This window comes from Eurytemora carolleeae, unplaced genomic scaffold (genome assembly GCF_000591075.1).
Source record: "Eurytemora carolleeae unplaced genomic scaffold, Eaff_2.0 scaffold262, whole genome shotgun sequence".
Lineage (NCBI taxonomy): Eukaryota > Metazoa > Arthropoda > Copepoda > Calanoida > Temoridae > Eurytemora > Eurytemora carolleeae.
Genome location: NW_019396267.1, coordinates 523394 through 545238, shown reverse-complemented (window position 1 = coordinate 545238; position 21845 = coordinate 523394). Strand labels below are relative to the sequence as shown.

At 33.2% G+C, this 21845-nt stretch overlaps 2 protein-coding genes across 2 annotated transcripts in view; both read right to left on the bottom strand.

Annotated features, from left to right (window-relative positions):
* Positions 1-439: 439 nt before the first annotated feature.
* Positions 440-11280, bottom strand: LOC111699719 (uncharacterized). The gene is made up of 9 exons (XM_023470446.1): positions 11186-11280; positions 10497-10593; positions 6899-6957; positions 6200-6259; positions 5821-5879; positions 5319-5357; positions 4400-4468; positions 3249-3366; positions 440-582 (listed from the first exon to the last, which is right to left on the bottom strand). The coding sequence occupies exons 1-9, from the start codon at positions 11259-11261 to the stop codon at positions 461-463; spliced, it is 699 nt and encodes a 232-aa protein (XP_023326214.1). The 5' UTR covers positions 11262-11280; the 3' UTR covers positions 440-460.
* Positions 11281-11289: 9 nt separating this feature from the next.
* The window catches only part of LOC111699718 (THO complex subunit 2), a 29060-nt gene continuing 18504 nt past the window's right edge, over positions 11290-21845 (bottom strand). Inside the window, exons 27-40 of the mRNA XM_023470445.1 lie at positions 21585-21680; positions 21059-21150; positions 19293-19364; positions 18853-18977; positions 18257-18355; positions 17632-17753; positions 17163-17267; positions 15693-15773; positions 14802-14870; positions 13394-13660; positions 12939-13018; positions 12402-12498; positions 11600-11697; positions 11290-11449 (exon numbers count right to left, since the gene is read on the bottom strand). Coding sequence (XP_023326213.1) covers positions 11446-11449; positions 11600-11697; positions 12402-12498; positions 12939-13018; positions 13394-13660; positions 14802-14870; positions 15693-15773; positions 17163-17267; positions 17632-17753; positions 18257-18355; positions 18853-18977; positions 19293-19364; positions 21059-21150; positions 21585-21680 — 1407 coding nt within the window. The 3' untranslated portion in view covers positions 11290-11445. The remainder of the gene's footprint in view (positions 11450-11599; positions 11698-12401; positions 12499-12938; positions 13019-13393; positions 13661-14801; positions 14871-15692; positions 15774-17162; positions 17268-17631; positions 17754-18256; positions 18356-18852; positions 18978-19292; positions 19365-21058; positions 21151-21584; positions 21681-21845) is intronic.

Below are 21845 nucleotides of genomic sequence, written 5' to 3'. Positions count from 1 at the left end.
TAGGGAGTGCTTAAAAAGTGCAACCTCTAAAATATTACACCTTCCCTGTTAAATATTTTCACCATACTTCAAGAAAGGGAGTGGACTATACTATTATGGATCCCTGCATTCTGCATACACCCCTCAGGTATCAATATATTTCACATCACAGATTTGTCATTGTTAGATTATAGTAAAAATGCAGCTGACAACTTAGAAAATTTTATGTTAGATGTCAGAGCCCAATAATTAAGACAGGGTATCGTTCTGGAAACAAGTTTAAAACCCGGGTTTCATGAATGGGGTTAGGCAGTTTTGTGGATATCAATTTTTTTGTTATGAAATATTATTATATTCAGTTAGTGATTATTCTCAATTTTTTTCAAATCTTTTAATTTAAAATCTACACAAATGTTAAGACCCCAAAAAGGAAACTCGGGAGTTTTGTTCAACGATACTCTTTTAAATTTCAGGCTCAGTATTATGCCAGTGAGTGCATAGAGAATAGTTCCTCTGCCATTTTATTTAGCAGATTGTAGGAGTCAGATAGTTCAGACACAAGAACTTCGTTCCTTTGGAAACCAGATTCAAGACTGGTTCTTTCTAAACAAAATACAAGAATTTATCATTTAAATTACTAGAGGTATTTAAAAAGTTGATTTTTTTGCATAAAACATGCTAATAACACACTGGAAAATGGATACACTATACCTGTTAGTTACACAAGACAACCTGGTGAGGGGGGGGGGAGGCAAGCCACACCAGTATAGCCTCCATCCCCAATTTTTCTCACAAACATAGAGTTGCGGCAAGGTGCAAACCCGTAGTGCTTCCCAGCCGCACCCCTATGTCTTTACTTTTAAATGCTTATTACAGAGAAATGCAACTCAATGTTTGTGAGTAAATTGTAGGATGGAGTCTATATGGGTGTGGATTGCCTTCCCCCACACCTGGAGAAGTAGATGCTTGCATTGGTTTCGGGACCAAAGTAACTGAATTTGAGTTAGGATGTTGAACTGCCTATCACTGGTTTAAATCTTGAATTACTGAGTCAAAGTTAATGATTCGTAATGATTTGTATCAGTGATTCAGTATTTAAACTGGTGATAGTAAGTTGAGCGACCTCTTCAATTCATTAAATTAAATTAAATTAAATTAGATGCAGTCCCGGATGGTGCCCAACAAACAAAAGACAGGTTTTTAACGAGATTATCATGATGGAAAACTGGTTGATAATTCACGTGATTAATTCACGGCCCCTCCTTGTGTTATACTCGTGGTATTACTATCGTGTTAAACTTGAGTAATGCAATGCCAGAATTTTTGGATTTTAATTCTTGTAATTATCACGTGTAATATTTTTGAGATAATTCTTTAGTTTAATTCTTGTCGATTTTTCACATGTTGTGCTCGTAGCAAAGATACCAGTGCAAGCTCTTGCCTATTTCCAACATGTTAATCATGAGTAATGTATAAATGCCAGAATATCTAGATTTTAATTCTTGTAACTATCACGCATAAAATATTTGAGATATCACGGGAAGAACTTCATGTTTCATTTTTAATAGAGTTACAAAATCACAACATTTGGTGTCTCTGCTCATCTTTTAGAAACTAAAAGTTTATTGTAGTAAAATGAAATATTTTAACTTACTTAAAGTTTTCTGATTATAACAAGCATGAGCAGAGTATAGAAAAGTTTCAAGTTGAACTTTGTATTGTATTTCTCAACAACCCCTTTTTGGAATAGCGATCTTTTAGATATATAAAAGGAAGGAGCATTCTTATAATTATGAACACATTAACATAATTGAACATTGTTGAGACTTGAAATATCACTTTGTGATAAGAATAGTTTAAAGTTTACATGTTCAAGATGTTTAATGTAAAAGATTTAAACTGAAATGTTCAGTTTCTAAACCTTTTGTAATAATTATATACTGTTACACAGTATAATTTATAATATATTTATATATCAGAAATCAATTATATATCCCCCCCTCTTTCCTGGGTTTTAAAAAAAATGTAATTTAAGTAGATGAGAGAAAAATATTTTTTTTTCATGTAAAATCCCATGTTCATCTCGTGAAATAAACTCCAGTTTTCACCGTGTAAAAACTCGGTCCTAGACCCTTGATCAAATTGTCGACATTCACCCCAACAACACGTGAATTATCTCGGGATATTGACGGGGCACTCATGTAAATACGCCAAATAATCTCGTGTTCTTCATGGGTTTTTGTTTGTTCTGTGATGGCTACATATCCCGGTATTCACATTCACAAATTCCAATGAATCTACAACTAGAAATTACTTTGATTGGCTGTCTGCCCGTCTGAATCAAAAGAACGTGAAAACGACTGAACTGATCGAGCCCAAACTTTTTGAGGCAGCTCACACGACCCCAGGGAAGGTTTATGGATGGAAAAATATCGATCTAATGAATCTGTTCATTGTATTTATTCTACACATTTTAATTATATCATGTATACTGCAAGTTGAAAACTTGTTTATAGGACTATGCAGTACACAAAGATAGTTGGACACACATAGTAAATACACAAATAGTATCGGGCATCAAGAAAATAAAGCATATGAAGAAAATTTGATCATTTGCTAATATAATAGAAAACAAACATGGTGTACGATTATTCAAAAGAAATGCATCTTTAATTTTCTTTCTGTTTGTTATTCAATAATTTAGTTTCTTCACATCATCACTCATACCAAGGTCATAAGGCAAAGAAAGTTAATTGCTGTTGCGTATTCGCTGCGTTCACATTAAATCCAGTTCTCTCTGGGCTGTGTTTGTAAACAAGATCAGATGCATCAGTGACTGTTTATCTAGTATCCGAGGAGGATAAAACCATTTAATTTTGATAATTCAAATAATAGTTTCCGATGCAGAATATTTCATTGATTTTTTTATGTAAAAGATGGATCCCATGTCAGGCTGTGGCATCCGTCTTGAGTCTACTTTACAGCCCAGAGACAGTACACTGCAGTACAAAAAATGCGTACACCTCTGAAATAACTAATAACTATCTTTACATTATAATTCTTTGATATATACAACAAACATTTTCATTTTGAATTTTAAGACACCCTGTATTAAACCAGATCAAGACTGAAACCAGACCTTAGACTTTCTTAGACTCCAAAATATCTATCTATCCCTTTCTTCAGTCTCTAGAAAAGACTTCACACAAAAAAAGTGGTCAAGTATAATAATAATATAAGGTTTTCAAAACATTTGTCTGTTAACATACCTGTGAGTAAAGGGTAGGGTAGATGAGGCATATACCGGGGATCTAAAGGTTGACCAAGATCAGGAACATTAACTTGAGTAATCTGTTCCCACTGCTCTTCACCACTCAGCAATAAGATCTAAATTATTTAAAGAAAGAAAAAAAAATTCTAAATGTAAAAGCCAAATATCTTTTATTGGAGACCAAAATACCGGACAAGGAGAGTGGAGACATAATGATGGAGATTTGGAAAGGTTATCAGAGTTGTGGAGACAGTTTCCCAGGAAAAGAAAAAAGTCCCCAGATCTAATCCTAAGTAGGTTGCATTGGCACTTGGCTACATGCATAGTTGTTGTTCTGCTTGCAGGTGGGTACACAAATCCGTATACGCGTAGCATTGAGCAAAACGCTCTGGGAAAGTCTTCAAACCTGCCAAAATGCTAGACTAAGAACTGCACTGGGATGTGTCAAAATGACATCTGAAAAGTGTAAACCACCTCCATGCCGAGGCAAAGATCATGCTGGTAAAATATCATTGCAGTTTGATCACAGAATAATTTCTCCTAGCAACATAAAAACCTAAACATCCAAACCAAAAAAACATCTTCGTCCCTAGACCTTCAAGAGTAATTAAAAATACAATCAAGGAATCCTACTAAGCAAACATTCAACACCAATTTCAAGAAAAATGGTTTTAGTGATGCAAAATTAAAAGCAGGCCTAAAAACTATTCATTCAAAGTTTGTTGCTGAAACTACAAATCAGAAAAATCCTTACCACCAGTAATCCTATCCCAACTTAGTTCAAACTACAGAACATACTTAAACTCATATATGTCAAGAAAAGATGAAACAATTCAATTAAAAGCCCAGATTGCAAAGAAAGCCCAAACGATACCTAAGACTTCTTTAATTGTACAGAATAACCGACAATTTTAATTACATTAAGAATTTGGACGCAATCAAGAGAAGCTGCCCTTAATCTTGGTTTAGAAATGGAAGAAATAACATAAGAAGCAGAATTGACCTGACCTTATCTTGACATCAACAACAACGGTTTCGAGGGGCTCATGGCGGGGCTGCACCACCCCCTCGAAGAGATTGTCTAGTTTTTAATTATTAATCAATTAACGTGCACTGGTAAAAATAAAATGAGACATTTGATTATCCTACCTTAGTCTTGTAAGTCAATGCGTCCACAGAATTTTCTCCGTAAATATGGAACAAAATCTTCTTTTTTCCCTGAAAAATATATATTTTTATTTATCAGACGCTGCTAATGTTATTTATTTACTTCTTTTTATTTCTCAAGCTCAGAAAATACGACCTTTGCTCTGTACGTTAGTTTCTCTTTATGCCATTTTCTCTTAGAAATGTTGTTCGTTAGAGAAGTCTTTTATGGCAGGTATGGCTAAAGAGCGACCGAGCACTAAAGCTAGAAAAGCTATGAGGCATCACTGTGGCTAGGATTGATGAAAAATTGTTAAGTCATAAAAAATCAGGTATTGGACAAAAGGCAAAAAATTGAAAAATTCCCCGATTATAAAATTACAATATAAGAGATTATCAATAGAATTTCACAGCCATTTCTGGGTTCAAATTATAACCACAGTCCCTTAGGCAAATATTAGAAGACTGGACGACTGGACGACTGGACGACTGGACGACTGGAAGACTGGAAGACTGGAAGACTGGAAGACTGGACGACTGGACGACTGGACGACTGGACGACTGGAAGACTGGAAGACTGGAAGACTGGAAGACTGGACTACTGGACTACTGGACTACTGGACTACTGGTCTACACTACTGGACTACTGGACTACTGGACTACTGGACAACTAGATTTTAACCCAGAACTTGGGAGAAATTTCTCAAATGTTGTCTTCTTGACCTACTAATTATATTTAGTAGGTTAATTGAATAATTACATATATAGAGCTTTTCAAATCTGGTCCGCATATTTCATGGCTATTTATTTATTGTTACAATTACTGAGATTTAGGTAGAATGAGTAGAATAAAACCCATTGCAAAATTATCAAGACGACATTTTATAAATTATTTCGATGTCTAGAATTCTCGAATACTCACCCCGTCTAGAAGATGCATCTGATGAGTAAACCGAATATCCTGCAGTAAAAAAATATTTTTCAAAAAAGTGAAAAAAATTTGCCAATATCCTCAAAATCTACTTCTGCATTAATACATATCCATGTATGTGCATTTTTTAATTCAATTAGAAAATATATATTTTCAGGTTCAACTAGAAAATGCTAGTTTGTGCGCGAAATGTTCTCTGGGGTAGGCCAAATACTTCTAAAAAACCGGAAACATGCAAGCACATAGAAGTTATAAAATATTAATGCCCACTGCCCATGGATACATTAAAATTACATCTCAGTTGATCTTGGCCGTGTTTCTTGAACAAAAAATGTTTGGAAAAAAAAATATAATTTTCTATCGACTTAATAAGTTTCCTGAATTATATTTACATTTTTAACGTTTCCTAACTTCCCCCCAATGAATGTGATACAAAAACTAACAAAAAAATATGATTTAATTTTTTCCAATCAAAAAATAATTACTCTTAGACCTTAAGTGAAGGAGAATCAACACCAGGACTAAACTTTACAACTCCGATAGGTGCCAAGCCTAATGAAATAGAATTAATGATATTATTAATAACAATAAGAATAACAGCATATTAACACAGCTCAAGCAAAAACAAAACATAGCACCAAGCCAAATGAAAAAAATTAACTTTGATTATAATGACAGGCAGTCTTTTAGTTATAGTAAATGTATTTATAGTAACAAGGATAATAATGATAATATTGATGCTTACCATAAAAACATTTTTAAAAAGACCATAAAGACGAAAATGAAAACAATAACTGAAGTAACAAAAATAAATAAAAGAACAGTAATGACAACAAGAGCAATAAATACAACAATATAAACAACAGAAATACCTTGCAATATAAATTCATCTGTTATCTGTTCTCTGACAAGCTGAACAAGCCCAGCATTATCTACACAATAATATCTTTGAATTTAAATATATGTCTTCAACTATAAATATATATACAAATCTGAATAAATATAAATAAATTATGAATAAAATGTTATATAAGAAGATTGTTGCTATTTAACTGATATGTACAAATATTTTTATATATGAGCAAAGAGCTTTTTTATGTAGCTTTATAATACAAGAATAAAAAAGAAATATAAAAAATGAAAAGTAACTCCGATTTAAGCTTTACACTATCAACCTTTATCAGTTAGCGATTGGAGACACCATTGGAGATCTTCTTATCAGTTTTGAAAATAATGTGCAATTTTAATACTTCGAATGTGATGTGTGTTGCATGGACAGAACACAATAATGCTGATTTCGGAGTTTAGAATGAAAGGAAAACCTTGCAACCGGAAAGGTTTTTACAAGCCAGTTTATTACGAAATAGTTAGTCAAGAGTATAGACACAGATCTGAGTTAAAGAAGAAAGCTAGCACTTTAAAAGTTTTGGAAAACAAAATTGCCGGCAAGGACAGTGAACAAAAGAAGAAAAGAAAAATAAGATGACAAGAATAGAATATTTCTGTGTGATTTAAAAATGAATAATAATTATTGAATTTAAAATTCAAAAAAATATGTAAAAAAGTACTACCTAGATTGTAAGCGACAAATACATTGCGGTCATCTTCTACTACCAGGCATCCAGTTATACTAAAAAAATAATTTTAATTTTTTTTTTATTTACACATCATGGTTGGTAGTATTGTTGTTACTTTTTAAGTATCACAAATTCAACCCTGCTCGCATGTTTAAGATTTTTTTAGTATTAAAGGAACTGTAAGCGTAATTTCAAATGATCCTCAATGCAAAGAGGGCAATGTCTGATTCACTAAGGTACCCTTAAAATCTTTGTCTAATATAGTTTGAATTAAATGTTTTTGTTTCAAACTGTTTATTTCCAATTAAAATTTCTCTTCACTGCTTGTAAGTAACAGTGGGTGAATTCATCAGAATTTAACACTGTGCTAGCTAGAAAATGTCAATATTTTTCACATTTTCATATTAAATAAGGGGGGCGCTATGAAACGTATTACTCTCCGTAAATTTTAAACAGTGTTTAAACATAACTTGGAATTGTCAGAGGAGGCTGATTTTTTGCATGCATACTCAGAATTATGTATATTACATGCATTTTTTGGGTTTGAAGGAATGTGAGCAAAAGTGCGATCACGCTTTAAGTGAACAAAGAATCGTTGTTTCTAGTACCCCAGAATCGACATACTACATGCAAAACATATGACAAGATGACCCAAAAGGTGACTGCTGGCTGCTTGTGGCCAATTACCTATAAATTGACATACAACATGTAAAATATGTGGGAAGATGACCCAAAATGGAACTGCTGGTTACTAGAGCGGGTGTCAGAATGCTCCAATATTAAATTTGACCTCGGAAATGAATTTCTCATGCCCAATAACCTATCAATCGACATACAACATGTAAATATGTGGGAAGATGACCCATAATGTAACTGCTGGCTACTAGCGCACCATTTAGAATGCTCGAATATTTACTTTGAACTCAGAAATGAATTCCTCATGCCAAGTTACCTATCAATTGACATACAACATGTAAAAAATGTACTAAGATGACCCATAATGTAATGGTTGTCTACTAGCGCGCTGGTCAGAATGCTCAAATATTAAATTTGACCTCCGAAATGAATTTCTTGTGCCCAATAACCGATAAATCAACATATAACATGTAAATATGTGGGAAGATGACCCATAATGTAACTGCCAGGCTACTAGCGCGCCAGTCAGAATGCTCGAATATTTTTTGACCTCAGAAATGAATTCCTCGTGCCAAATTACCTATAAATCGACATATAACATGTAAAAAATGTACTAAGCTGACCCATAATGTAATGGTTGTCTACTAGCGCGCTGGTCAGAATGTTCCAATATTAAATTTGACCTCGGAAATGAATTTCTTGTGCCCAATAACCAATAAATCAACATATAACATGTAAATATGTGGGAAGATGACCCATAATGTAACTGCCAGGCTACTAGCGCGCTGGTCAGAATGCTCGAATATTTTTTTGACCTCAGAAATGAATTCCTCGTGCCAAATTACCTATAAATATATAATGTAAAAAATGTACTAAGCTGACCCAATATGTAATGGTTGGCTACTAGTGCGCCGGTCAGAATGCTCCAATGTCTATTTTGACCTCGGAAATTAATTCCTTGTCCCAATTTTGCTATAGTTTGATGTGTCTCATGCAACTGTTATTCTAACTTAGGCCAAACTTAGCACACAAGTATTCAAAGATATTTTCTGTTATAGCGCGCACGCGCGGATATTTAAGCCTTTGGAGGTGAATTTTTTTAGCGCATATTTTTTTCAAGAGTGTCAGGAAAAATTTTTAAGTGCAATTAATGATGTTAACATTGATTTACTGTCAATTTTTCACAAAAAGCGCGCACGCGCGCACTTTTGCTCAGATTCCTTCAAAACCAAGAAATGCATGTAATATACATAATTCTGAGTTTGCATGCAAAAAATCAGCCTCCTACGACAATTCTAAGTTGTGTTTAATCACTGTTTAAAATTTCCGGAGAGTAATACGTTTCGTGTCGGCCCCCCTTTAAAATTCCCTTTCAGAATTAAGAAATAAAAATTGACTAGGAACTGTTATATATCTGATCCGTCAAATATATGGGATGAGATCAAAACAAAGAATTCAGGGGCAAATCATGATTCATGTAATGAATATAGTAATAAGCCCCATATTTGTAAACCTGAACATGCCTGCATATATATATTGCGTTGTAACTTTGTCTGTACCCTTACTATGTTCATGAATTTAACTACGTTCATTAGTTACTACGATTTAATTCAACTTCGTTCATCAATGTATCATGTACCAAAAAATCCAAAAAATAGATTAGTTGGAAATTAATTCTTTGTAGAGAGCATAAAGTCTGCTAGAGTTGTATCTGTATGATACACATTGAAGAATACATATAGCGTCATATCTGGATTGATACAGACTGAAGTATTATTGTAGAACATTGAGTTCTAGAGCGAGTTGTATCTGAACGATGCATAGTGAGAATACAGAGTGTGTTGTATCTGAATGATAGATACTGACGAATACAGAGGTTGTATCTCGATTAATAGATACTTGAGAATACAGAAAATTATACCTGGATTGGTACAGAATTCAAAGAAACTTGTTGGAGTAAGGCATTTGGTACATTCTTATGTGTGTGAGTGTGGGGAGTATATGAAGATCTGCGGCTTAAAATAGTGAAAAAGGAGAGTGTTCAGTTGAACTAGTTACTAAGATTTATTCATTTCTTTGATTATTACTATATTACTGTCACAACATAAGTTGAAGAAAAATACTGGCGTTACTTAAAGCCTTGGTCCTACCATGGTTATATTGCAAGGAACGTTATTTCTGAGGTGTAGGCATCTTTTGTACTGCAGTGTACTGTCTCTGGGCGGTAATGTAATTAAACACAAGACGGATGTCGAAGCCTGACATGGGATCCATCTTTCACATAAAAAATCAAAGAAATATTCTGGTCATAGGAAACTATTATGTGAATTATCAAAATTATCTAAATTAAATGTTTTTATCTTCCTCGGATACTAAACGGACACTGGGGCATCTATCCTTGTTTACAAATTCCGCCAAAGAGAACTGGTTTCAATATGTACGCAGAGTATACGCAACTGCAATTAACTTTCCTTGCATTACAACCTTGGGTCCTACACTTTTACAAGTTGTTGGAGCACTGGGTTTGTTTATATTGCTCGCAGACAGTTCAGTACACAATCTACATACATTTGAGTCGGGGGCTACCAAGTACACAATTTACATACATTTGAGTTGGGGGCTACCCGTGTATTTTCATAATAAACATAAACTTGTTTAAACATCTCCCATTCACAACGTGACTCTCTAAAGCTTGGTCTGATCAAATATGAATATAAATCCATAATTATAATTTCAAATTTTTTTTCAATTATGGTTTCTCTAAAACAAATTTACCCCGCGCATTTCTGCTACAGGAAAAACATTTAAGAATAGAAAACGTCGTTATCTTAAGAATGAGGTTTCAAGGGTACCGTTGTAAATCGAGCATGCCACTCTTTCAATGTAGGCGGAGGGTCACATGAAATTAAGTTAATAGTTCCTTTATAATGTTTATTTTTGTGACTAACGCTAATACCTAATCAGAACTGATCTGCTAAGCATCTCAGCTAGTGTGTCAGAATTTGATTTAGCTGACGAGTTCTCTATTCTACCCATGAGTAATCCACGGAATCCTATCCCAATACCATCTTCATCAACAAAACGGAAAAAAATGTTTAGTTTTCAAAGAAAAGTACATATGTGTAAATTTTACACTAGTATGTTAGTAGATTGTCCCTAGAAGTTCACTTCAACATTTTTCATCAAAGTTTTAAAGCCATTGTTGCCAATTTCTCTATCTCGAACAAACTTTGTTTCAAAATTTTAAAGTCTCATGAAATTATATGATGCCATGAGATCAGTTGTTCGGGGGATATGTTTATATTAAATGTCAGTCATTACTTTGAGCCCTGGTGTTCGTAGAGGTGTGACGGGGGACTTTCTAATATTACTATGATCAGTATTTTACTATTATAGTCATTACTAGCTGAAGGGCCCGGCGTTGCCAGTGAAAAAAAAATTTTAAAATAATTTTAAAAAAAACTTTTTAAAAAAAAATTTCGAATATTTTTTGGCCTATAACATTCCCCGGCCACCCATGAGTGTCCATTATAAAAAAAATCAACCTAATCGGTCCAGCCGTTTGGTCGGCTATAGACAATATATATATACGAATGTCTTGTTTTATTATGTAGATAAATATTTATTATATGTCGATGATTCTGCCTGTTTGATGGGCGTCCATGAGGGAGTGCAAAGACGCAACAATGGACGCAGGAATTTCCACCTCAAAAGCTACCATCTTGAAATATTAGAGAAGAAACATTTTCTCTGAAAATTTACAATATTTTGAATGCGAAAATTACATTGGTGACTGATTACGTCAAAAATTACATTGATTTACATGTACAGCATAAAATGCAACACAACACGGAGCTAAAATTCTTCTTAACTTTGCGCCTCTCATCAGACTTCGGAAGAATCTACTATCTAAAAATAGAAACTATATAAAATCAGTTGACAAACTTGTTTATTTTATAAATATCAAGCTAAGAATTCTTGATTTGCTTCATTGGAAGTATTTTAAATTATGCACGCAAACACATCAAAATTCCAAATTTTTTGTTAAAACTATTTTACCTTCTTGATTTTCTTTTCCCTTCTCCGTTCTGTTTCGCGGTCGCATCATCATCCTCTTTCCTTTTCTTAACTTCAACCTCAGAAACGCCCTCGCGATCCTTAATCAATCAATCAATCAATTAAAAAAATGAATCGCAAGAATGGCTAAATCGATATTAAGCTTTCTTCACTATCTGGGTCATCTGATCAATATATCAATTCAGTTGTTAATCAACTTAATTTAGATGTCATTATATCAATTCAGTTAGTCAATAAATAATTCAGATTTTAAGAAATCAATTTAGTTGTCAATAAATAGTTGTCAATCAATCCTTCAAATGAGATATAAAAACAGTTGCTGGATCATGTAACGCCATCTTAAATCCAAAACTGTATTTAGTAGCTTGTACCCATTAAAAATATTTATTAATTGATTTAATTAAACACTTCATGACTGATATTTTGATAAAGGGACTGTCCGCGTTTTTTCAAGTAACCCTTTATATAAAGAAAACAAAGCCCGATTCGTAACGGTAACCTTAAAAGCTTTATCTGATCAAGTACAAACTAGATATTAGTGTTTAAAATTCTGAAAATTGATTATTTTTAGTAGTGATTTTCTACAAAAGTGACCTAAGCATTTCTATATGATTATACTGCTGGAAAACACACCAAGAATTATTATTTTTAAACCTAAGAAAAACGACATTATCTTCAACATTATTGATCAGATAAATCCGGGCATTGCCATCTTAGCCTAGAGGGTCACTCAAATTTACGCTGTCAGTCCCTTTAAAGATGTTTTCGTCTGCACAACACCTACCCGCTTCCTCTCCTTCCTCGTGGAATCCTTTTCATCTTTCTCCTTCCTCAGTTTCTCTTTCTCTTTCTCCTTCCTCAAATTTTCCTTCTTCTCTAACCTAGAGAGTTGGAGTTGAGATTAGAAATTTTCTATTTTTACAAGACAAACAAAACGTTTTTTTTCAGAAAAGTGCATTGAAACATGTGATAATGCTGATGATGATCTAATAATAACAAAAAAAAAACTTTATCTATACAAATTGCCCAATACCATTCTTTTTTTAAAAATAATATATAAAAAAATGTTTGGATTTACTTTCAGCTTCCAAGTTTCAAGTCAACATTCAAAATAGCTGAGAATTCAGATCTGTTTTTTTTTCAATTAATCGTCAATTAAAATTGACATTTTCCCCTCGTTCCACAAAAGTATTTAAACCCTTATAAGAAAAATAAAATTTCCTTAATAGCAAATAAAAAAGACTTATCTTAAAAGATATAAGATAAAAAATGTATTTTTTAAAGAAAGAAAATTAATTCAATTTAAATAAAAAGATTTGACCTGTCTAGAACTGGACTTTTAGCTTTCTCCTTGTTAGAGTCACGTTTCCGTTTGAAATCCCTGTCTGAATCCCCGGGATCCTTAAAATTAGTTTAATCCGTTTAATCCGTCTAAACCGTCTAGGCCGTCTCGGCCGTCTAGGCCGTCTAAGCCGTCTAAGCCGGCTTTAATCCGGCTTTAAGACGTCTAAGCCGTCCAAGTCGTCCAAGTCGTCTATGCCGTCTCGTCGGTCTAGTCGGTCTAGTCGGTCTAGTCAGTCTAGTTTAATTAGTTTAATTAGTTTAATTAGTTTAATTAGTTTAATTAGCTTAATTAGTTTAATTAGCTTAATTAGTTTAATTAGCTTAATTAGTTTAATTAGCTTAATTAGTTTAATTAGCTTAATTAGTTTACGAGGGCGGGCATGTATCTCTTGAGGATATTAAAAAATAAAATTAAGCCAATATTATATTTACCGCAGATTTCCTTGAATCTCTAGAAGCAGGAGGACCCATTTCGGTTCTCTCTTTGCTCTCGCTTCCTCTCTCCCTACTCTTGCTCTCACGATCCCTGCTATTGCTCTCACGATCCTTGCTCTTGCTCTCACGATCCCTGCTCTTGCTCTCGCGATCTCTGCTCTTGCTTCCCCGCTCCCGGCTTTCCGACTTCTTCTCCTTTTCTTTTTCCTTCTCCTTCTCTTTCACTTCCTTTTCTTCTTCTGCATCAGCCTTTCCCTTCCTCATCTTCAAAAAAAATAATATTAAATTAAAACGCTCATAACGTAGTCATTTTAATGGGACTGTAAACCTAATTTAAAGTGACTCTCTTTTGATAGAATGGCATGTCCAAATCACAAAGGCACCCTAAAAAGCATTATTTGATCAAGAATAAATGAGATTTCCATGTTTTTATTGTTGAAAATTAATCATTTTTAATTGGAGTTTTAAATTGAAGTGATTTCTCTTACGTTTGCGGGGATTCTACAAATAAAAACTATAAGCTAGATAAACGACAATTTCTTGCCAAGTTTTTTTCTGAAGAAAGGTTATAAATCAGACATGTTTATTATAAAAAAATATTAACAACAAGTTTGAAGGGGTTTTGAATCTTCAGTAAGGAAGAAGGATTCTTCAATTTGATTTGCTTTGAAAAATCTTGATCATTAGAACTGATATTGGAAATTGAAATTATTTTTATAATATTGTCAACATTGATTTCTTTTGATTTAACAATGGTACTGTTCTGCAATATATCATATCTAGATCTGCAGCTCAGTATTTAATCATTATCACTGGACGTTCTTAATCCTGGATCTAGGAAGAGAAGAATACGAGTCATAAAGAAAATTGTATCCCAGATTTGTGAACTCTAGTAAGTACTCTATATATTTAAAGTTGTAATCTCTGTTTGTCTGCCTGTCTGTTTGTTTGTCAGATCATAACTCAGAAACCCAATGACCAATGACCCACGTGAATGTTCTCAGCTTGGTTTTGAGATTCTAAGTTGAGTAGGGTGACTTAAATAGCGAAAAATTAGTTTCCTGGTAAATCGTTCATGTGCAAGTAAAAGGTCGGAGTAACTTTTAATAACCGGGGCAGCGCTGGTTTCCCTAGCTAGTACTCTATATATAATATAACCGCATTTATTCCTTTACATAAAATATTTAGTCCTAAAATCTTACTAATCATGAACTCACGGTAAGCCGTTTCCGTTAACTGCGGCACAGGTACTCTTTGAACCTTTAAGTAACAATGAGCTAGACATAGTCATTTTCTACCTTAAAAAGACATAACTTTTTATTTGACAGTCCCTTTAAAAAACTATATTTTCCATCTCACTTCATTGTTTGTTTGTTTTGAATAAAATAATGTGTTATTTTCTCACCTGGTGGAAGTCCCGTTCGTTCACCATCCGGCTCTTACAAATCGACAGTTTACCCTGGTAGCTTCGAGCCTAACCAATTTAAAAGTAGATCAAATAAAAAGCAGTAATATATTATAAACTTATTTAAGGGGTGTATACATTTAAGAATTATTTTGTAAAGACCTGGGGGAAAAATGAAAAATTCCCAAATTCAGCGAATAAAACCTNAATTTACAGCCTGACTTATTTAGGTTTCCTTACTAACAATAGTAATTACAATATTAACCTAAATCGTAAAGGGAGCCAATGTAAAACCCACGAACTATCGACAAATTTACAAAATTGTGTTTCTTGTCTAAATCCAAAAAAGGAATTCCAAAACTGAAATTTGAACCCTGGCCTTTTGAATGAGAACCAGCTTTCCTGACCACTAGACTATACTTTCCCATTTGGTAACCCTATATAATTTCTCAAACCAAAAGATTGTGTTTGTGAAGAAAAAAATAAAAAAATAATCAAAAACCGGAAGCGCATAACTTTCTTATTAGGAAAAAAGGGAAAAAATATATTTTTAATAAAATATGTACCTCTGTAATACTTAAAACAATATTTGATCACACAGTTCAATGTGTGCAAATAAGAAAAAACAATGTCGTCTTTATTGCCAACAATCTAGTTAACACTTTACACAAACTAGACGAGCGGGGGAAGGCAGACGCCATAAGCCACAGCATTTTCCCCTTCCATGCCACATATTAGCTTTTATGTCTTCCGGCAGCCATGAGCCACAACCGTTCGGTCTTCCATGCAAAAGCATTTGAGTCTTCCGGCAGTTATTACGATGGTAAAAAAGTGGTTGGGGCTAATGGCCGCCTGCCTACCCCCCTTACTAGACACCGTGCCCTGTATTACCTTGATATAGAGATCCTTCCTCTTTTCTTTCTCCTCATCACAAACCCTCTCAATCCTCTTCTCAAGAACAGACGCTAGGTTCTACAAAAAATATTTTTAATAACTTTTTCTACAAGGGGAAATACAGTGAAATTCCAAATAACCCAGAATAGTATAAATTGATTGATGACATTCAAGGTGGTCTTTTACCTTAGATTTAGATGCGGCACTCGTTATAGGTAACCTGATTTTAGCAATATTTTTTAATGAAAAAAATATTGCTAAATAGCCCTAATCCTGCCATTTCCAAATGTGGTCTGCCATTTTTTTTGACCCTCAAAAATACCAGAGATATTAAAAATTTTGTCTAAATTTTAATTTATTACATATAAATAAAACCATGAAGATATCTCATTCTGAACGAATCCATTACCCAACTTATTTTAAAATTTGATTTAGATTACTAACCTTTAGTAAATTTTGATTTAGATTATAAACCTTACTTAAATTTTTGATTTTGATAATTAGCCTTACTTTTAATTTTGATTTTAATTATTAACCTTATATTTGGATTTGGATTATAACCCTGTCAACCATTAACAATAACTCTCCATGTAAAGTCGTCTTTAACTTAGGGCCCCTCTCGGAGACACCAAACCAAACAATTTTAACCCCTTTTTCTTTGTTCTCCCTAACGGAGTCTAAACAAAACCTCGCGTATTGTGAATCCATTTTCAAAAGTTAAATAATTTCATATAAAGAATTAGTGACTTTCGTTAATAATCAATTGTCATCTTATTTCAGAAGTTTAAAACGTCTTTTAGTACTGTTCAACCATTGTTATCCCCTTTTATCACCCGCAAATAGATCGTAAGGATTTTTCATTATAAACATTCATTATAACATTTGTACACGTTAACAATATATGTATTTTTTTCAGGAAATAAAGAGAATTTTTTGTTATCGATTTTTGAGACGGGGGTTCATTCTGTTGCAATCGGGAAATGGGAAATATATATCCTTCAACGACTGATTCCAGCGGGCCTATTATCATTTCATCTTGAGAATCTCGTTTTCTAGCCGTCAACAAACCCTTATCTTAAATTTTGACTTTAATTATTAACCTTATCTTAAATTTTGACTTTAATTATTAACCTTATTTAAAATTTTGATTTAGTTATTTTAAATTTTGATTTTGATTATAAAGTAAAATTTATATTTTAATTGTTAATCTTATTTTTAAGTATTGATTTTGATTATTTATGTTTTTTTAAATTTTGATCTTAATTATTACCCTTCTTTAAAATTTATGATTTTGATAATTAACCTTATTTTAAATTTGGATTTTAATTATTACCATTATATAAAATTTAGATTTTTATTATTGCCTTATTTTAAATTTTGATTGTTTACAAAGGAAATCACTCGATCCGATTGAGTTCTTAGAAATGTTCTTATAAAATAATTTATCCCAATATCTGCTAACCCTACCGTAATAAGCGGATACTGGTCGATTATCTCGTTTAAGATGATTAGTGCATTCCTGATCTGTACATAGTCTTTACTCTCCAAACAGACAACTAACGCTTTAGCAATCTAAAATAAATTATCAATTTAATTTATGTCAAAAAATGTTCACATAATGTAAGCATTGACAAACTAAGGATGAGACGAATGAGACAAGGAAACAGAAACTTTAGGAGTTTATCGAAACCTATAAGAGTTCTATCTGATTTTCCTGTCTCGAGAAATTGATATAAAACTGTGTCAAAGCTATACCAAAACTTGAATATATGAGGTTAGGTATAAAAATTTAAGTTTTAAAAAACTGGGTGAAAAAATGAGAAATTAAATTTGAAAGGGAAGTTTTTTCTTTAGATTTTCCCTCTAAAAATCATTTGTTTTCACCATTTAAGCAAATAAAAAATTGAAAAAAGTACATCCTTGAAAATTTACGAACCTTGTAGTGCCACTTGTGGCAGACGTGTCTGTAGTTCTCGAAGTCTACAGTGTCTGTGTGAGATGCTTTAGGATCCTCGGGTCCAGCAGCAGCTTTGAACTTGGTGATAAACCCAGGGTAACCTTCACATAAATATTCTAAACTATCCGATTTTTAAAAAAAACATTATGAGTCAATGATAACCCCCTGGAGTCAATGATAACTCCCTGGAGTCAATGATAACTCCCTGGAGTCAATGATAACTCCCTGGAGTCAATGATAACTCCCTGGAGTCAATGATAACCCCCTGGAATCAATGATAGCCCCCTGGAGTCAATGATAACTCTCTGGAGTCAATGATAACTCTCTGGAGTCAATGATAACCCCCTGGAGTCAATAATAATCCTGGCATCAATGTTAATCCCCTAGAGTCAATATTGTCCCCTTAGAGTCGGAATGACATCATGGATTATGCATGACCCCCGGAAAAAGGGATGAATTCCAGAGTCGGAATGACACCATGTAGTCGGGATGACCACGTAAAATCAGATAGACACCCTGAAGTCAGAATGACATCCAGGAATCGTGATGACCTCCTGGAAACGGGATGAGCCACTGAAGTTCAATGTATACACTAGCACTATACCTGAACACTCTGCTTCAAAAACATCCTTGTCCTTGTGCCATCTTCTTGCAGTCTCAAGCATAGCACACAGGAACCTGCCATACCTACTAGCCTCGTTCTCTAAATAACATAATTTATCAATCAATCTATCAATCAACCCACCAATCAATCAATCAAATAAAACAGAATCAAACAAAATTAAAACCAAAAAAGTTTAATACAAAAAGAGTGACCGCTATTTGGACCAAAATATTTAAAAGTTTTTTTTTATCTATATAATAAAACAAGACATTCATATGTAGGTTGCGTACAGCCGGCCAAACGGCTGGACCGATTGGGTTAACATTTTTTGTGGACACTCATGGGTTGCCGAGGGGTGTTATAGGCTAAAAAATTCTAATTTTTTTACACGGGCAACGCCGTGCGCTTCGGCAAATATATATTAAAGCTCTTCGCTCGCGTATATATACGTTAGTTATGGCTGGCCAGAAGGCTGGACCAAATGGGCGTCATGTATTTTGATAAAATTAATTCAATACTATCCTATTAAAAAGACATTTTAAAAAGTTAACTTTTGTATTTGATAAAAAGTATTTAAAGCCACGAATCAAGTTTACCTGTACAAGCTGTAACTGTGTACGTAATGTCACAAAAGGTTCGATCAAAGCAGATTAGAGTTGAGAAATTTGGAGTTTTCAACATATGGATGATCGTCACAAACTTTGCAGCATAGCTCGCATCACTTGAAGTAAACAAAAGTTTGATTGACACATTTTTAAGGATTTGGATTTTCGTCAAAGTCTTTTCTTTTCCGGCTCAGAATTGCAAAGAAACCAACTTCAGTTATTGCTTTTTGAACAACGTCGGACGCATTTATAAAAATAATAATGCTTACAAAAATTGCAATTTCTCCTTGATCAGACAAAGGTTATAAGGGTACCGTGTTCACCCCAAATAAAGGTTCACTGAAAATTAAACAATTTTTAAAGAAAAATTCCCAATAAAACATTAATTTTTAATTTTTAATTTTTTTAAATAAAAATATTTAATACTTTACCTGGAGGTGAATATTGATCTGGGAAAGAGACAGAACTGAAGAAGTTGTGTTATCGTCTCATTCTTAGCAGTTCTAGGATTAGGATATTATCATCAATAATTGTTTTTGGAACATTTTTCGTGGATTTTTTCGTTTTTGATATTCGTGGATTTTTTGGCTTATAGGAGGCTCAAAACACTCTGCGATCTCAACCATAGAAACAGTTATTATTTATATTTCAACATGCAAAATTTTCGCTAATAAAGGTCTTAAACATTTTGAGAATCGCTCAAGTCATATCTTTTAAAAGAGGCTATATGTAAATTTGATGCCCATCACTATATGTAAAGTAATTCTTTATCATAAAATTAGGAAGTTATGATTTATCAAATAAAAAAACTAGTGCGGAGTTAAAACTTAGGTTTTGGAATATGAGATGGGGTCCTCACATTCTACAGCGACTAATGATAAAAGATGCTATAGTTTTTGTTTCTAATATAAGTTTAGGATTTTCTTCTACAAACAATCATCATAAATCTTGATAATTTGCAGGGTGGCCAAAACTTTTTTGAAAAAATCCGTACAAAAATCCGTACAATCCGTACAATTTTCGAAGAAAAAAATCCGTACAATCCGTACATTTTTTTGAAAAAAAATCCGGTTTTTTTTTTAATTCCGTACATTTTTTTAAAAATCCGTACAATCAGTACAATTTTCGAAAAAAATCCCTGCTATCCGTACATTTAAGAAAAATAAAACCATTTTTGAAAATATTATTCAATAGAGAACTAGAAAACTAAAGAGCGTTGATTCTAATTTTTAAAACTGTTTAGATCGGTGTGAATTAGGCCATTTAACAAACAAACGATTAAGTTATAATTAGAAAGAGTGGAGTGCAGATTTAGAATCTAATATAATTAAAATTAGCGTGGTACAGGGGTTGCACACTCAATTAAAAGAAAGTTAATAATTAACTAAAAATAAAAAGATTTACAGATAAACGGAAGAAACTTGAGAGGATGTTCTCAGATCTGATAAATAGACAGATAGATAGACTGATAAATAGACAGAGAAACAGAAAGACACATACACAAATAGATAAACAGATAGGATATATAAACAGATAGATAAAAAGATAGATAAACTGACATGCAGATAGATATACAGATGGATAGACAGATAGCTAGATAGATAGCTAGACAGATAGCTAGATAGAGAGCTAGACAGATAGCTAGACATATAGCTAGACAGATAGCTAGACAGATAGACAGATAGCTAGACAGATAGCTAGTCAGATAGCTAGACAGATAGCTAGACAGATAGCTAGACAGATAGACAGAAAGATAAACATATTCTCAAATGAACACTTCTGAAATATATTCTCAAATGAACACTTCTGGAACATATCTCGAAAATTATGAATGAATTTTGAATGTCAATTGAAACATTAATCAATCTAATATCATTTAGAATGCAGAAAATAAATTAAACTAACTTCATTTTGACGAGAAATTTTTTATGAAATTTTCATGAAAAATTTGCTGAAATGAGTGAAAATTCAAAAAAACGGTGTATTTCCTGGATAAAAATCCGTACAATCCGTACAATTTGAAAAAAAAATCCGTACAATCCGTACAATTTTAGGGTTACAAATAAAAAAATCCGTACAATCCGTACATTTTGGCCACCCTAAATTTGTAATAATGTAAAATAATCAAACAAAACTAAGGTGAGACACTCGGGAAATTATTAAAATTTAAAAAATTATGGTGAAAGTTTCTTCTTACTTAGCTGATCTGCTGAGGAACCATTGATCCTTCTCCAGCCTTAACCTAACCATCACCCTCTCCACGTGCTCCTTATGTCTCTTCTCTTCGTCCTACAGTGAGACCCATAAAAGTGTGGAATAGGAAGACGACTGTTATGATTCTTAATGGTTCAATAAACATGAAACACAAGCTAAATGTAGTATATTTGATAAAAACAACTTAACATTTAAAACTTTTTTGTCTCTATTTTTTTCAACAGAAGAAGGTCATAAGACGTGTTGTAGCAAAATATAAACGCCCTAAGTAAACTGCCTGAGTGCCTATGTACTGCCGAAAATAGTTTTTTTTACGTGATTTGTGGAGCCCCCAAGGGAGGTACCATTCGAATTTGGACTTTTTCTATTTTTACCAATTTTGAAAAATTTAGCAGTTCATACCAAAAAATATGCTCAACTTTTCTTTTTATGCTATAAGAAAAAAAGCCTACAGGTAAAATCTAAATTCGTACTAGTTGCAACAGTTTTAATATTTAAATTTGTTAAACCTGCAACTTCTCCATGAGAGTGTTTAACCGTTCAGCTTCTTTCTTCCTCCTGGTAGAATTGAGATCCTTGTTCTCGTGGAGTTTAGCAGGGGCATCCTGTACAAAACAGAGGTTAGGGGGATATATTCTGTTTGAAAATCATCCCCCCCCCCCAAAAAAAAAGTTAGGTATGTTTTTTCTCCCGCTGAATTGATAGGGGAAAATTATTTTTAGGTGACAATAAATCAGTTTTGGGGTAAAAATTATTAAAAAGGGTGATGG

Bases quoted from the DNA above. Each gene is read 5' to 3' on its own strand.
- LOC111699719 (XM_023470446.1), bottom strand. From the start codon at position 11,261: ATGGTAGCTTTTGAGGTGGAAATTCCTGCGTCCATTGTTGCGTCTTTG. The intron at 10,594-11,185 runs GCAGAATCATCG...GTATTGGGATAG, and splicing joins CATGGACGCCCATCAAACAG to GATTCCGTGGATTACTCATG. The intron at 6,958-10,496 runs GTATTAGCGTTA...TTATTTTTTTAG, and splicing joins AGCAGATCAGTTCTGATTAG to TATAACTGGATGCCTGGTAG.